The sequence below is a fragment of the Dendropsophus ebraccatus genome, chromosome 8 (assembly GCF_027789765.1).
Source record: "Dendropsophus ebraccatus isolate aDenEbr1 chromosome 8, aDenEbr1.pat, whole genome shotgun sequence".
Classification (NCBI taxonomy): domain Eukaryota; kingdom Metazoa; phylum Chordata; class Amphibia; order Anura; family Hylidae; genus Dendropsophus; species Dendropsophus ebraccatus.
The window spans coordinates 14,103,095-14,121,168 of NC_091461.1; the positions used below are offsets into that span (position 1 = coordinate 14,103,095).

At 36.9% G+C, this 18,074-nt stretch overlaps 1 gene segment (V, D, J or C); it reads left to right on the forward strand.

The window, feature by feature from the left end:
* Positions 1–748: 748 nt before the first annotated feature.
* LOC138799084 (immunoglobulin kappa constant-like) lies at positions 749–17,783 on the forward strand. The segment is given in 5 exon segments: positions 749–1,269; positions 10,685–11,011; positions 12,795–12,812; positions 13,415–13,521; positions 17,551–17,783. Coding segments are annotated over 5 exon segments (486 nt in total).
* The last annotated feature ends 291 nt before the right edge of the window (positions 17,784–18,074 follow it).

Consider the following 18,074-nt stretch of genomic DNA (forward strand, 5'->3'; position numbering starts at 1 on the left):
ACAGAGTTAGGTGGCTGTGAACGCCGGCGACAGGCAGTATTTCGGAGCTGGGACTGTTCTGTATGTTCTGGGTGAGTGCATGAATGTTTTTGAAACAAGTCAAAGAATAACATTTTTAGGATTCTATTAGTTGTTAGATATTTCTTGGCAGTGTGTATGAATAGAACATCAATCTTTATAGAAGATAAGGCTTAGTATTAGGTCATCTATAAGGTTCTTTAGGGACCATGACTAGAAGACTGTGGTGTCCATGTCCATACTCTACACAAGCCCTAGAGCTTAGCTGAGTTTATTCATGGACGTGGTCACCCTGGTCCACCATAGAGTGAAGTTCTAGCATAATAACTAGATATAAGCTGAACCCCAACACGTCCTTGAGGTTCAATAGAGAAGAAGCTCAAACCGCTTATGTCTGGGGCAGGAGTTTCTATGTGACATTTAGAACGTTCCATAAAGAACTAAAAATCACATGAGAGACCTGGGAGAGTATTACGTTGGGAATATAGTAACTGTACAATAGTGACTGAGAGTGTCTTTTAGTATGAGAGCATCGCAGGGTTCACGAGAAGGGCCCTTGTTGTGTACTTAGGTTAGAATATTAGATACCGGCAGTATGTAACTGTGCAGATGTTCTTCTTAGAATATTCTGTGGTCTACAAACGGATATTAACCTTGATACCGCAGAATACCTCCCCATATAGTGTATATGAAGTCCTCGCAGAAGAGAATAGACATGACATTAGTATTGTTGTTGAAATATCAAAAAGTCAGTCAACAATTGTATCCTTATGTAATCTTTATATTTCTAGTACAGGGGGTAGGAAATAGATCAAAACTATCTAGACTATTTTTTTTTATCTAGAACCCGATATTAGGTCTGAAAAATATTGGGAATATTGGGACAGTCTATATATTGGAATGAGTTTATAAAAGTTTGGGAAGGGTCTTTTTGTAAGTGAGCATGGTATGGTGTACATCCTCCTCGGTGATATACTTTGGTAGTGGAACCACTCTTAGTGTTTTAGGTGAGTGCTGAGACTAATATATAAGAACTATCACGTATATGGGTGAATGATTTCATCTAGTATGTCTGAGTATAGGGTTAGTGCATTTTCCAGGATCGGTGCTCTTATAAAGTATTGTCCTTAAGGTTCCTCTATGGGGAGAGTTGGTGGAAGCTAAGAGGGTCGGATTTAGTATCGTGATTTCTGGCTGTGAGGGGAAATGAAAGACAATATTTTGGCAGTGGGACCGTCATGACAATCTTGGGTAAGTTATTCAATTTAACAAATTATATTCCTCATTTTAGTGCAGAATCACCGATTATTGTTCAGATGGTGAATTTTAGACTTGTAGTAATATTGTAGGTCAATGAGTAGGACTTAGGTCATTGACTACAGGAATAATCGTTAACGTGGGTCCAATATCCAAAGGGTCACAAGGAAATGCAAAATAAAATAAAAAATGTGAAAGAAAATTATAAAAATAAACAGGAAAATTTATTTAAAAAATCCCGTAGATGTATTTTTAAGTATTTTATATAACACTGGTACATCTTACTTGGTAATAGCCGAAGCCAAAAGAAATAACACAATGTCTAATTCATTAAATGAATAGCCCCCTGAATTGTTTTAAAGTTTGGCTGCATAATGGACTCTATTGTGCATTTTAAAATTTAGATTTGCAGATTAATAAAGCCTAAAATATACTGTTTGAAGTATAAAAATTTATTTCTACACAATATGATGGGTTATCTATCATTTCTAGTGGCCAGCTATGCTCACATTTTAAGGACAACCCTTATAACTTGGACCATTCAAAGTACCAAACAGATGTTTAATTATGCTAGGGCTATATAGTGATCTAAACCCAATATAGTGGATCTGCAGGAGGTTGGGGTGATATAGCTCTAGAATGGATTGCAAAATTGGGCTATATTACTATTTTTGGGTCAACTGTTGCTACAATGCACAAAGGATGGAACCTCAAAGAGTTAAAGAACCAACTCAGCTCTTCTCCATCTGCATGTGAATGGATATACACTCTAAGGCTATGTTGACACTTTGTATGAGACCGGCCGTTCCGTGACCTGGCCGGGTCACAGAACGGCCAGTCTCAGAAAAGATCATCCCAGCCAGTAATGCAGTACCGGCCTGATGATCTTTAGCGCCACTGAATTCGAATGCGGGTGCATCTGTGTGTGCCCGCATCCGAATTCCCCGCTGCTCACAATGGAGCATGCGGCCGTATACTATGTGTATACACTCCGGCCGGGATTCCCTCAGCCTTCAGTACAATGTAAGTTCTGCACTAATCACGGCCGTTGCAACAATGGCTGTGATTAGTGCGGAACTTACGTTGTGTGAACATAGCCTAAAACCCCAAATATCACTAAATAAAGAAGAACTCAATAGAACTCACTTAGGGATGAATGTGCTCGGACAGGGAGCTAGGGAACACTTTTTGTTGCAGACTATAACACAGTGAGCAGTGGGAGCACCATGATTCAAGGCAATGTAAGCGCTTTACAAAAACCATGACACAAGATTATGGTCATAATCCCAATGATGTGGCCTGTCCGTGCCTAAAAATGTCTATAAACACTAAAGATGGCCTCTTTAAAAGTCTCAGGGACCCTGAATGACAACTGATGGTCCATACTGTGGGCTCTTCAGCCCAAATAAGGGTCTTGAATTATCCTAAGGAAACAACCCAAAAGGTCGCCTTATGGAGACTATGAGTGAGCGCAAAAAGTATGAAACTATAAAACTCCATAGAAATTGTTCACGTCACAAAAAAAATAAAAATTAAAACACACCCCAAGATCCCATGGGTCACTCAATTTGGATTTGGAGTGTTTTTATAGTGGGGTCACCTACTGTGCAGGAAGTTCTGCTGCTTACTTTGGAAGTGGAACAGTTCTTAGTGTTTTGGGTAAGTTTAGTAAGTTTTTATACAATGTTGTGTGGCTGTGACCTCCGGTGCCAAGCAAGACTTTGGAGGGGGTACGGTGTTATCTGTGCTCGGTAAGTGATATTGTTTTAGGTCTATGTTATACTACATTGTATCTACGATATCAGACGTGGGATAAAAATTCTTATTGTTTATTATAAAGTAGGTCACCTTGATTAAACTTTATGCCCAACAAAGACAGATACAACTCAACTTTAAAAAAAAAAAAAAAAAGTGGATATAGCTTTAATAAATTGATATTAGTAGATTGAAGTTCCAGGATGGATGGAGGGAAGATTTAGTATAGTGGTTTGTGGCTGTGACAAATGAAAGACAGTATTTTGGCAGTGGGACAGTTCTGAGTGTGTTGGGTAAGTTAAAAACCGGAGGAAAAAAAATCAAGTTTTGGAACTTCTCTCTTTAAAATAACTTTTATTATTATTCTTAAATGTCATGGTACTTTGGTTCACATGTCCATCTTGTATCAAAAGATTTGATCCAAATATAATTAGGGTTAACATTTTACGTGAAATTACTTAGGGGGGATTAAAATAATAATAATTTTTGGTTAGATTTAAAAATGTTCATAATTTTTTTTATTTCTTTTTTTTTTTTTAATTCTGTGGCAATAATATATTAACATAGTAAGATGCACATTACAGTCACAACATCTGAACCAAAGACTAATCATAGACTACTATAGAGTTTTATAATGTACAATTAGTTGGGCTGTTTTGGCCATAGAACGGAATATAGAATGCAACCATATCGTTCCAGTATGAAATGGGCCTAGCTCAGAAAACTGTTACTAATGAACTCCCTCAAAGAGTTAAACAACAAACTCAACTCTGCTACATCGGTATGTGACCAAGTTACCACTATACATAGTCCAAGTGTTCAAATGTCATGCATGAAAATATATCCTAAATTTCTAAATATCAAATTAAAAAAAAAACTTATAAAAAGTTACTTAGAAGTGAATGTGCCTGTACAGGAGCTGGGGATAATTTTTTGTCACAGACCATAACACAGTGATTAGTGGGAGCACCATGATTCAGATTAATAGAAATGCTTTACAAAAACCATGTCCTGAGATTATAACCAGGTTCTCCTAGCTGGGACCTGTCCATGCTTCAAAATGTCTAAAAACGCCCAATTTGGCCTCCTTCCAAGATGGAAGAGACAATAAGTGATAACTTGTCCACGTTGTAGAGTCTTCAGCTCAAATGAGGGTCCTGAATTAAAATCTAGGGATGACCATAATGGCTGCTTTACAGAGCACCCAATAAAGAGAAAGATTATAACATTGATAAGAACATAACCTAAAAATTGTTAGTGTCACAAAAATACCAAAAACATTCTCCAAGGTCCTCGGATCACTGTCTATGGATTTGGAGGTGTTTTAATAGTAGGATAATCTACTGTGCAAGTAACTCTGTAGCTTACTTTGGAAGTGGAACAGTTCTCAGTGTCTTGGGTAAGTTGAGTACGTTTTTATACAATGTTGTGTGGCTGTGAACTCCGGCTCCAAGGTTGAGTTTGGAAGGGGCACAGTATTATCTGTGCTTGGTAAGTGAGTTCATTTTTTGTTATGTCTCTGCTTTATAACTTTATAGCCAAGATATGCGATGCCAGATTGAAGTTTTTATTTTTTATCATTATAAAGGAGGTCACCTCGATTAAAATTGATGCCTACAAGAGACAACTTTTTTAAGCGTGATTATAGCTTTAAAAAATTGTCAAAAAAATTGTTGATTCAAGGCCAGGGTAGATAATGGAAAGATTTAGTACAGTGGATTGTGGCTGTGAGCAGCGAAAGACTGTATTTTGGAAGCGGTACAGTTCTGAGTGTGTTGGGTAAGTGTAAAGAAAAAAGTAATCCAGCAATTTTTTTACTTTGAATTTTTTTTTATTCTTCTTCTTAAATTTCATTGTATTGTAGTTCACATTTCCAACTTATTTCAGATTTTAAACAAATAATTGTGGTTAAAATTGCGGTTAAAATTCAAGGGGGCAGGGAGGGTTGGATGAGTTTCATACATTTTTGGAATATTAGTGTAATTTTCGTCTTAAACATTAAGTATCTATGATATGCTGACATTGTATGGTCCATATTACAACCACAACACTCGATCCATTCAACGTTCTACTGATCAGAACATAGACTACACAGTACAACTATGGGGAGTTGGGGACCATATTATTACTTTGTGAAACTGGCCTAACTCCGAGAACAATTTCTTTTTTAAAATGAGGTGCCCAGGATATGTTCAAATTGTACGGTCAATATTACACCCAAAACATCGGAACCATCCAAAGCCCTACTGAACAGATAGAATACCATAAGGCTTTATAACCATCTAAACTCTAGTAGTAGTAGTAGTAGTAGTAGTAGTAGTAGTAGTAGTAGTAGTAGCAGCAGTAGTAGTAGTAGTAGTAGTAGTAGTAGTAGTAGCAGTAGTAGTAGTAGTAGTAGTAGCAGTAGTAGTAGCAGTAGTAGTAGTAGTAGTAGTAGCAGTAGTAGTAGCAGTAGCAGTAGTAGTAGCAGTAGTAGTAGTAGTAGTAGTAGTATAAGTAGTAGCAGTAGTAGCAGTAGTAGTAGCAGTAGTAGTAGTAGTAGTAGTAATAGTAAAATTATAGTGTTTTGCCTCAGCGAAATCTAACTATAATGCAACCCCTAAAGAGTTAAACACCCTCCACTCTGCTACATCTGTATGTGACCCAGTTACCTTTATTCATTGCCTACGTGTTGACCAAGTTAACCCTATTCACAGCCTAAATGTTCAAGTTATGTTCAGACAGAAGACAATATACTTTTAAAAGCTCCCAAATTAGTAAATATATTAGCATTTAATAGAACTCAATTAGGGTTGAATGTTCTCATACCAGAACTAGGAAAAACTTTTTTGTCACTGACTATAACACAGTGAGCAGTGGGGGCACCATGGTTCAAATTAATAGAAATCCTTTACAAAAACCCTCTCCTGAGATCCCAGACGAATTCTTATAGATGGGACCTGTCCAAGCGTTACAACTATTTATGAACGCCCAATATGGCCTCCTTCCAATGTCAAAGAGGCAATAAGTGATAACTTGTCCACTATGTAGAGTCTTTAGCTCAAATGAGGTCCTCAAGGAATGACCCAGATGGCTGCCTTACAGGGGCGGTGGGAGCATGCTATAAGAAAAGAGGTTATAACATTGGATAGAATCTAGCCCAAAAATGAGCAATGTCAGAAGAAATCCAAAAACATTCTCCAAGGTCCCGAAGGTTACACTTTTTGGATTTGAAGGTGTTTTATTAGTGGGGTCACCTACTGTGCAGGAAATTCTGTAGCTTACTTTGGAAGTGGAACAGTTCTCAGTGTTTTGGGTAAGTTTAAGGAATTTGGGGTTTTTATACAATGTTGTTTGGCTGTGACCAGTGCTAACAAGCTTGAGTTTGGAGGGGGTACCGTATTATCAGTGCTTGGTAAGTGATATTGTTTTATGTCTCTGTTATAGTACCTTATAGCCATGATATCACAAGTAGGATAGAAATTCCTGTCTCAATCGATGTAAAGTTCTTGAGCAAATAATTTTTGAAAAAGATTCTTATAACCTAATTTCCTAAATCTGGGTTCAAGCTTTAAAACTGTGTCAAGATATTAGAGTCTGGATGACTATGGGGAGATTTAGTACAGTGGTTTTTAACTGTGAACGCTGAGAGACAGTACTTTGGAAGCGGTACTGTTCTCACTGTGTTGGGTAAGTGAAAAGGAAAAAAAAAATAAAATCAAGTTATTTAAAAAAATTATTTTTATTATAATTCTTAAATTTCATTGTATGTTATTTCAAGTACGTCCATCTAATTTCACCAGATTTCATCTAACTATAATTACTGCTAAAAAAAAAAAAAAAATAGGAAAAGAAATTTAATATTCCATTGAGATTTACAATTAACCACAATTTTTTTTCGATAAATGGAATTCAAAATGAATAAATAAATAGCTGTAAATATCACATTGAAAAAATATTTTATTTAAAAACATTTCATTTTTGAAAATCAGGCTTAAATAATTTAGCAATATTTTACTAAAAATTAGTATTCAAAATGTTGAATTTGCTAATGGTTACAGTCTAGTTTGTCTCTGCGTTTTAATATTCAATGTGTAAAAATTTCATTTGGACACACAAAAAAAAAAATATATTAGAAATTAGGTAAAAGAGGTCAGTTTCGGGAGGGCCCAGTAAGACCAACTTTTTATGTCCATGTTAAGGCCAAGTTGAGGACTGGGGAGGTCCACGTTTTATTGGCCCTACTATAGTGGATGCATAAACAATAAATAATAATATCTGTATGGTAGTATATATAGTATGTATGTATGTATGTATAGTACATGTTGCCCAGTCTCTGATCCAAAACCTATGGTAACTCAGTAACATAAACCTTCATATACCGGACAAGCTCAACAGTTAAATTTAAAAAGAAAATTCAAAAATTACAATTTTAAAAGATAACATTTTTGTAGCACAATGTATTATTGTGGGGACTGGGGGAGCACTATAATAGAAATTATAGTCAGCTCTTAACAAATATCTGTCCATTGAATTGTATGTAATGTCTTCATAAGAGCTGGAAGGAATTATCTGCCTACCCCCTTGTAATCAATACATAAGTATTCTATGATTGGCATGGAATTCCTTTATGCACAGTGATGTCCTGGAGTTGTTCTGTATCGAGCACCATGTGCCATAGGGTCCAAGTGGATCCCTGAGGTTTCCTGTTCACTTTAGTCCACTGTGACTACTTCCACTGTCTATTTTGGAAGTGGAACAGTTATCAGAGTGCTGGGTAAGTACATGAGAGTGCATGCTAGAAAAAGACACACAAAAAAGGTTATAAAATTGAGAAGAAGTTTTTATACATATGTATACGACTGAATACCGGAAACAAACAAGAGTTTGGACAAGGGACAGTAGTGTCAGTTACGGGTGAGTTAGCCAAAATAAAGACGATTGAAAATAATGTATACATATTTTGCTTTTGCTACGTACAATTGAACATATTTACCAAGCAAACAATTAGTAGACTCATTTCATTTACTTAGAATTTTACTATTGAATTAGAAAATATTAATACATGTAAAATACCTTGTATTTTATTGACTTGACTTTATATGTAATTTTTAACTTTATAAATGATCACTATAAAATTTTTATGACAATTTCTGGGAAACATGTTCAGCCCAGAAGGGAAAAAAAATGGTTTTATGGTAAAATAGATAAATGAAAACAGTAAAAAAGAAAAAAAATATAAAAATAATAATAATAATAATAATAATAATAAATAAAATTTATATAAAATAAAGTTAGAATTTTAGATTGATATTGAGCTCTTATTCTGGATTCACGTGAGCATAGTAAAAGTTTTTTAATGTCTGTATTATGGCCACAAGTCCTGGCCTGACCTCAGGTCTAATGACTAGAAGCACTTTAGTGATCTTCATGCTCAGGTCATTAGACTCTTGGACTTAATATGTGCTCAGAAATGCCCCTGTATTTTGCTTGTATGAATCCAACCTAATACTAAACATTAGAGATGAGCAAACCTCAAGTACGCTCTGGTTTGTCCAAACCCGTATGTGTGGCATTTGATTACCGGTGTCTGAAGAAGTTGAATGCCGCCCTAGGAAGTCCTGGAAAACATGGATACAGCTATAGTCTATAGACTGTATCCATGTTTTTCTGGACCCCCTAGGGATGAATCCAACTTCTTCAGCCATCGGTAATCAAATGCTGCATGCACGCATTTGGACAAACCAGAGCGTACTTAAGGTTTTGCTCATCTCTACAAAACATGTATATCCAAGTTTATTAAGAATGGCAAAAAAATTTACTGAATACAAAAAAATAATTAAAAAATTCTGCATTTTTTTTTATTTTTTTTTTATTTTTAGAAATGTCTAATTCCTGAAATGCTGAAATTTTTACAATTTTTAAAATTTTACTCTACAAACTAATTTTTGCTTTTACTAACTAGCCGCATTGCTATTTCATATTGGCTGCATATAATACAATGAAGACTGTAATATGAATCTAGAATCTGGCACGGCTCCCTCTATTGACTTGTATGCAGCAAATATGGATCTTATAGCTTTATCCATATAGGGGTTATCCCATGATCGTTTCTAGTTTGGACCATGTTTGTCCATGTATGACAGTAGCAAGTAGGCACATGGCATGTGTATATCAAGGGCTAACCACAACTTAAGGGATAACTAGCTGACCAATGGGGGTCTGGTTGCCAGGACTTTTATCAATCACAAGAACAGAGGCCGGTGGTCCCTCTAATAAAAGGAATGGAAGTGCAGCCTGAAATCTTTTCCTTCTCTATTAGACTTCTGAACTAGAGATTAGCGAACTGGGTTCGGGTTCGAGTCGATCCGAAGCCGAACATTCGTCATTTGATTAGCTGGGGCTGCTGAACTTGGATAAAGCTCTAAGGTTGCCTGGAAAACATGTATACAGTCAATGACTATATCCATGTTTTCCACATAGCCTTAGGGCTTTATCCAAGTTCAGCAGCCACCGCTAATCAAACGGCAAATGTTCGGGTTCGGATCGATTTGAGCATGCTCCAGGTTCACTCATCTCTATTCTGAACAAGTTTGCAACACTCAAAAGCCCTATAGAGAATGAATGGAACAATGCCCTCCATTTATTCAGAGGACAATCGACTTCCATTCTTGTGATTGGTAAGAGTGCGGGCAGTTGGATCCCAACCAATTAGCTAGTTAACTCAATCTTGTAGATAGGGGACAACTTCTCATCTTGGAATAACCTTAATAATTTGTTTTACTTTTGCTTTCTGATTACTGTCAAGATTGGAGTTTTCACATTAGAAATGAGAAAGCATAAAAGCCAATTAATATACGTCACATTTCACTACTGATGTCTGCAGATCATAAGGGGAAACTGAGCTGCAGTACCAGAAACAGCCACACGAAAACGTATGGAGCTGTTCCTGATCTTCATTCAGCCGATCACTAAGGGTGCAGACCTCCACTAACCAGATATTGATGGTGTATTGTTAGGATAAACTATCAATATTAGGCTATGTTTACATGACCGGGTCGTGGAATGGCCGGTCTCTAAAACTGCAGTACCGGCCAGATGATTTTTCGGGCAGCAGTGTTCTGATGCGGGCTCATCCGTGCCCACCCGCATCAGAACTTTACACTGCAGGCTATGGAGCGAGCGTCCGGATCCGGTCTTTCCATAATGTGCGCTGACATGGGTTTCTGAGGCCGCTATTCAATGAATAGCGGCCGCAGAAAACTGACATGTCAGTTGTTTGCGGTGCCGCTAGGAATCGTACAATATGTGCATACACTCCGCCCGGGATCCCATAGACAGCAATGCAACATATATTCTCGTAATAATAACGACCATTGTATAACTGCCGTGATTATATGAAAATATATGTTGTATGAACATAGCCCCGGACAATGCATACAATGTTTCCAATGGTTGATAGTCTAAAAAAAAAAGCAAAATTTGCCAAACCTATAACTGTAGGCTGAGTCTTTACAGTAAATCAATACCAATATGTAAAAAGTTTTAAGAAATATTTTAGTAGTAACCATCAATAAATGAGGGATACCGGGCTCTGGAATCAGTGATTCGATATAATTTGTGGAGATATCTATTTTTCTAACCTATATTGGCTTAATTTCTTTTTTTTTTACAGAAAAAGACCAAGAAATAAAGGGGCCGACCATCACCATCTACCGTCCCAACAAAAGAGAACTTCAAGACCACAATTTCATCTCGTTGGTCTGCGTTGCCAGCAATTTCTTCCCCGAACATGTGAAAATCCGATGGTTTGTGAATGATAACGAAAAGATTAATTTATATGAGCCGGTGCCGCAGGAGTCTAAGGACAAAACTTACTCCACCAGTAAGCGGCTCACCTTGACCAGTTCCGAATATTTCAACCCAGATTCCAAATTTCGATGTGAAGCTGCGTTTCTAGATGGAACATATAAAACTTCGGCTGAAATTAAGGGAGAAGCAGGTATCTGGAATGATGGAGTATGACCTAAAATTGATACAATGAAGCTGGAATCTTAACATTGAATACTAAGTGAGGAAGACCTAGGATATGTTCACACATAGTAGTTCCATCGGTCTAATTTTAACCAAAACCGGGAATGGCTTGAAAACACAGAATCTATACAAATCTTTCCATTATAATTTTGCCCGGTCAGTTCCATTTCTGGTTTTGGTTAGAGAAAGACTGACCAAAAGGCAACCAAAAGGATCATAGTGTCCGGCCTACAGTCCTAATCTATTAGTACCCCCTGAATGTGTGGGATTAACAACTTCCCCAGTTCCTGGTGCCCTTCAGGAAACTACACTGTATATAGAGAATACTATTGGGTGTTTATGTTTGTTTGTGTGGACCATGTTTTTAATGAACTATTAAAAGTTAAGTATTAGTAAGTCCCTAAGTGGTCCTTGTACGCCGGTGCTAACCATGTGTGAACATAGCCCAAGGGTTATAGAGACAAGTAAGAAAGAAGAACAGTAGATTGAGATGAGGTTTTCCAGAATTACAGTTCACGCCAATAGTATTATAGATTTTTTTGCAATAAGGGGGTTGACTGGGAACAAAAATTCATGATTTTGCAACCAGACTTTTTTTTGTATTTTCTAGTAAATTTTAAGCTGAAAAAAATAAATAAAAAAAAGTTTGAAAACAAAACCACCAATGAACATTAGGTTAACATAATCTTTAGGCTTCACAACACACTAAGGGCCACATGTATCATCCGGCGAACGGATGATTTGCGGCGGAAAGTGCCGATTTGTGTATTTTTTTATATGCAAATGGCCGATCTGCGAATCAAATATTCGCAAATCGGCACTTTCCGCCGAGTACGCCAGGGGGGCGGAAAGGGGGCGTATAGTGGGCGGATTTACCATCCGTTCCGCCCAAATGTACGCCGAAAACCTACTCCAGTCCTCAGCTGGCATAGGTTTTCGGCGGTGCGCACCGGCGCGCACGGGATTTATGTAGAGGCAGTCCGCCTCTACATAAATCCCCGTTACGCCGGACTTAATAAATGCCCCCCTTAATATATATGGGGGGGGGGGGGTTCAAAGACCTTACATCCTTGTGTGTTGGTGGTAGATTCGGCCATCTTTAATTTTTTTTACTACTCCTTTCTTTGTCCTGTAAAAGTTCACATATTTGTTCAGTCAAGCAGTCAAGTCGCGAGAGCAAAATGATGGGAGAATGGGGGTCCATGTCATCTTACACTTAGCTAAACGCATAACATTATGCTACCTAGGAAGAACCCAAAGACCCCCCCCCCCCCCATAGACATTGGAGACAAGTCTCCTGAACAGTGTTGTCAGTGCCGGCTTCCCCCTAATTCTCCTCCGACAGGGAAAAAAGTATCAGGAAGTCAACTATTTTTCTTCTCACATTAGATCTCTTCTCCCTCTATAATACTTATGTAATCACTTACATGTCTATATATTCCTTTTGGGGGTCACAATTGTGTATGCATGGTGACCCCTCCACCAAGTGTAGGACATATGCATGGACGCTGCCTCAGATACCCAATGGGGCAAAGTTAACAAGAAATGGAGAAAACGGCTATGTTCATACAACATTTTTTTTTTGGCTGTTCTGCAACTTTTTTTTTTTAATGGATGCTATTTTGGCACCAACACACAGTCGTTGTATGAAAATTTGACATTGTGTGACCATAGCCAATATCCTACTTTATAATATAATTATAACTCTAATCCTAGACACTAACATGGTCTTTCTTTGATTTTATTCACAGATTGTGGTGTTTCAAAAGGTGAGTGAAATCCATGATCTTTACAGGTTTACTATAGTCTCAACCTCAGAGACTGGTCATACCTTTCCCAATATTAACCCCTTCGGACATATTTGACCTATGTTCCATTGTATTTGCAGTCTTCTAATTTTATGGGTTACAATATTCCCGGGCTATTATGCAGTCATGTCCACATGATACCAAATAATAATTCCCTAATTTTTATAGCACAAACATATGGTATTGCTGTATAGAGTCAGTCATCACTCAGATACGCCCTATTGGAGCATATAGTCTAAATTTTCCTAAATTTGCATTTTGGTGTATTTTATGCAAACAAAAACATGATTTGCATAAATGGTGCAGAAAATAGCCAACAAATGAACCAAAAAGGTGTCCAAAAAATGCCAAAACAAGAAAAAAAGAGTTCCAAAAAGCAGAAGGAAAACCTAAAAATCTGAATCCACCAAAAATTCTCCCAATATGGAATCTAGTTGCTTATAATAATTTACAGAAGTTCTTACAGGGAGGTTTGCTACATCACTGCTTCTTGCTAGATTGCATGGATTGCAGTATATAATATAAAGCCTGGAGGTGTCTAATGTCTATATCTTTATTTACAGAGTCCTACACCATTTCCATTAACCAAGGGAAGATGTCCTACATTATGGTTCTCTGCAAAAGCGCCTTATACGCACTGATTGTCCTTGTCTTGTTGTGGAGAAAAAAGGTAAGGCGAGAAAATATGTCTGGTGGATATAGACAAGGAAAGGGTTAAGCTTAGAGAATGAAGCCCAAGTCACTTTTTAATGATTTCATTCTTCTTTTGCCAAATTTGTCCACCAAAATACTGAATATAACTACTATAATACTGCTCCTATATACAAGAATATAACTACTATAATACTGCCCCTATATACAGGTATATAACTACTATAATACTGCTCTATATATACAGGAATATAACTACTATAATACTGCTCCTATATACAAGAATATAACTTCTATAATACTGCTCCTATATACAAGAATATAACTACTATAATACTGCTCCTATATACAGGTATATAACTACTATAATACTGCTCCTATATACAAGAATATAACTACTATAATACTGCTCCTATATACAGGTATATAACTACTATAATACTGCTCCTATATACAAGAATATAACTACTATAATACTGCTCCTATATACAAGAATATAACTACTATAATACTGCTCCTATATACAAGAATATACCTACTATAATACTGCTCCTATATACAAGAATATAACTACTATAATACTGCTCCTATATACAAGAATATAACTACTATAATGCGGTTCAGGGAAGAAAAAGAGCGCTGCACCTCACACCTATGGCTGATACTAGTGCCCCTAGGCTAAATAAAAAACACATCAGAATTTTGTGTATGAATTGATCAAGCCATACTGCCTCATGTACCTCGTGCCGGTATCTGATACACATGGGTCCCTACACTAAGTCCACACCGTGCCAGTCAGTGGCCACCAACCCCACAGGCGCGCACAGTCAGGGAACAGGGGCCATGGGACGGCCCTGCGACCCCCATGTCACAGGACCAGACCCAAAAACACCACACCAGAACCCGGCCAGCACCGCCGGCGGAGAAGGTCGCCCCCAAATAGCACAAGTCTGGATGAGGTATTGCGCTCACCATAGCTGCTGCAGACAGAATGGGACAGACAGGAGGGATTAAAACCATGTGCACTCAGGTGTCTCCTGCTAATTGCGGTCATGTGGGTCTCACCAGGAGGAGTGCAATACACGGAGAAAAGAGAGAAACAACATAACTACTATAATACTGCTCCTATATACAGGAATATAACTACTATAATACTGCCCCTATATACAGGAATATAACTACTATAATACTGCCCCTATATACAGGAATATAACTACTATAATACTGCCCCTATATACAAGAATATAACTACTATACTATTGCCTCCTATATACAAGAATATAACTACTATAATACTGCTCCTATATACAAGAATATAACTACTATAATACTGCTCCTATATACAAGAATATAACTACTATAATACTGCTCCTATATACAAGAATATAACTACTATATTACGGTTCAGGGAAGAAAAAGAGTGCTGCACCTCACACCTATGGCTGATACTAGTACCTCTCGGCTGCATAAAAAACATCAGAATTCTGTATGTGAATTGATCAAGCCATACTGCCCCATGTACCGCGTGCAGGTATCTGATACACATGGGTCCCTACACTAAGTCCACACTGTGCCAGTCAGCGACCCCCCCCCCCCTGCAGGCGTGCACAGTCAGGGAAGGGAGGCCATGGAACGGCCCTGCAACCCCCATGCCACAGGACCAGACCCAAAAATGCCACACCAAAACCCAGCCAGCACCACCGGCGGAGGAAGCTGCCCCCAAACAGCACAAGTCTGGATAAGGTATTGCACTCACCATAGCTATCAAAGATAGAATGGGACAGACAGGAGGGATTAAAACCATGTGCACTCAGGTGTCTCCTGCTAATTGCGGTCATGTGGGTCTCACCAGGAGGAGTGCAATACACGGAGAAAAGAGAGAAACAAAATACGGTTCAGGGAACCGCATAACTACTATAATACTGCTCCTATATACAAGAATATACCTACTATAATACTGCTCCTATATACAAGGATATAACTACTATAATACTGCCCCCTATATACAGGAATATAACTGCTATAATACTGCCTCCTATATACAGGAATATAACTAATATAATGCTGCTCCTATATACAAGAATATAACTACTATAATACTGCTCCTATATACAGGAATATAACTACTATAATACTGCTCCTATATACAGGAATATAACTACTATAATACTGCTCCTATATACAGGAATATAACTGCTATAATACTGCTCCTATATACAAGAATATAACTACTATAATACTGCCTCCTATATACAGGAATATAACTACTATAATACTGCCCCCTATATACAAGAATATAACTGCTATAATACTGCTCCTATATACAAGAATATAACTGCTATAATACTGCCTCCTATATATAGGAATATAACTACTATAATACTGCCCCTATATACAAGAATATAACTACTATAATACTGCTCCTATATACAAGAATATAACTGCTATAATACTGCTCCTATATACAGGACTATAACTACTATAATACTGTCCCTATATACAGGAATATAACTACTATAATACTGCTCCTATATACAGAAATATAACTGCTATAATGCTGCTCCTATATACAAGAATATAACTACTATAATACTGCCTCCTATATACAGGAATATAACTACTATAATACTGCCCCCTATATACAAGAATGTAACTACTATAATACTGCTCCTATATACAGGAATATAACTACTATAATACTGCCTCCTATATACAGAAATATAACTGCTATAATGCTGCTCCTATATACAAGAATATAACTACTATAATACTGCCTCCTATATACAGGAATATAACTACTATAATACTACCCCCTATATACAAGAATGTAACTACTATAATACTGCTCCTATATACAGGAATATAACTACTATAATACTGCCTCCTATATACAGGAATATAACTACTATAATACTGCTCCTATACACAAGAATATAACTACTATAAGGCTATGTTCACACTACGTATATTTGAGGCTGTATATTTGAGGCTGTATGTTTGAGGCTGTATAGCAACCAAAACCAGGAGTGGATTAAAAACACAGAAAGGCTCTGTTCACATAATGTTGTAATTGAGTGGATGGCCGTCATTTAATGTGCTGTTATTTTAAAACAATGGCTGTTGTATTGAAATAATGGAAGTTATTTACCCTTATATGGCGGCCATCCACTCAATTACAACATTATGTGAACAGAGCCTTTCGGTGTTTTTAATCCACTCCTGGTTTTGGTTGCTATGAGGACCTGACATGAGGACCAAATACTGCCTGAAATGTACGTAGTGTGAATATAACTACTATAATACTGCCCCTATATACAGGAATATAACTACTACAATACTGCTCCTATATACAAGAATATAACTACTATAATACTGCTCCTATATACAGGACTATAACTACTATAATACTGCTCCTATATACAAGAATATAACTACTATAATACTGCTCCTATATACAGGAATATAACTACTATAATACTGCTCCTATATACAAGAATATAACTACTATAATACTGCTCCCTATATACAGGAATATAACTACTATGATACTGCCCCTATATACAGGAATATAACTACTATAATACTGCCCCCTATATACAAGAATATAACTACTATAATACTGCTCCTATATACAAGAATATAACTACTATAATACTGCCCCTATATACAGGAATATAACTACTATAATACTGCTCCTATATACAAGAATATAACTACTATAATACTGCTCCTATATACAAGAATATAACTACTATAATACTGCTCCTATATACAAGAATATAACTACTATAATACTGCCCCCTATATACAGGAATATAACTACTATAATACTGCTCCTATATACAAGACTATAACTACTATAATACTGCTCGTATATACAAGAATATACCTACTATAATACTGATCCTATATACAAGTATATACCTACTATAATACTACTACTGTTATATAGCAGACGGTCAGTACATTATATATTAGGCAGCTACTTTCTTTCTCAGATACAGGTTGGAGTCATGTGGAAATTATTGTGTATTTTTCTTTTTTTTAGATCATGGGGAGTTCCTACTAATGGATGTCGGTGATTTTTCAAGCTATATATACTATACGCCTAAGCTTCATGGATAAATGCACCTGCAGACGTATTATGGAGCAGAGAGAAAGCTGAATAAAAGCCATTGTTCCTGATCCCTATTGTCTGCTGAGATCTCTCATGTATCTATGTATTGTGCTGTGATATTTGTGTGCAATATGTACTTACCTGCTAATAAATGATTACTGTAATACAGTCCTCTCCTGTCTGTTTAATACACACATACTTTGGCATAGAGGAAAAGAGAATGCAGGGTTTGGCTATGTTCACACAACGTCAAAAAAGGCGTCCGCTTTTTCTATTTAAAAAGATATGTGTTGTCGCAATTTAACTGATTGCAATGCATTGAAGCCAATGGAATGACGGACGTCCAATGCACACAGTGTAAAAAAATAACGGACGTTATCTGCGCAGAATTCAAAATAATTGTTATGACAGTTATTTTTGGACGTCTTTTGCAAACAGTGGACGTTATTTTTTTA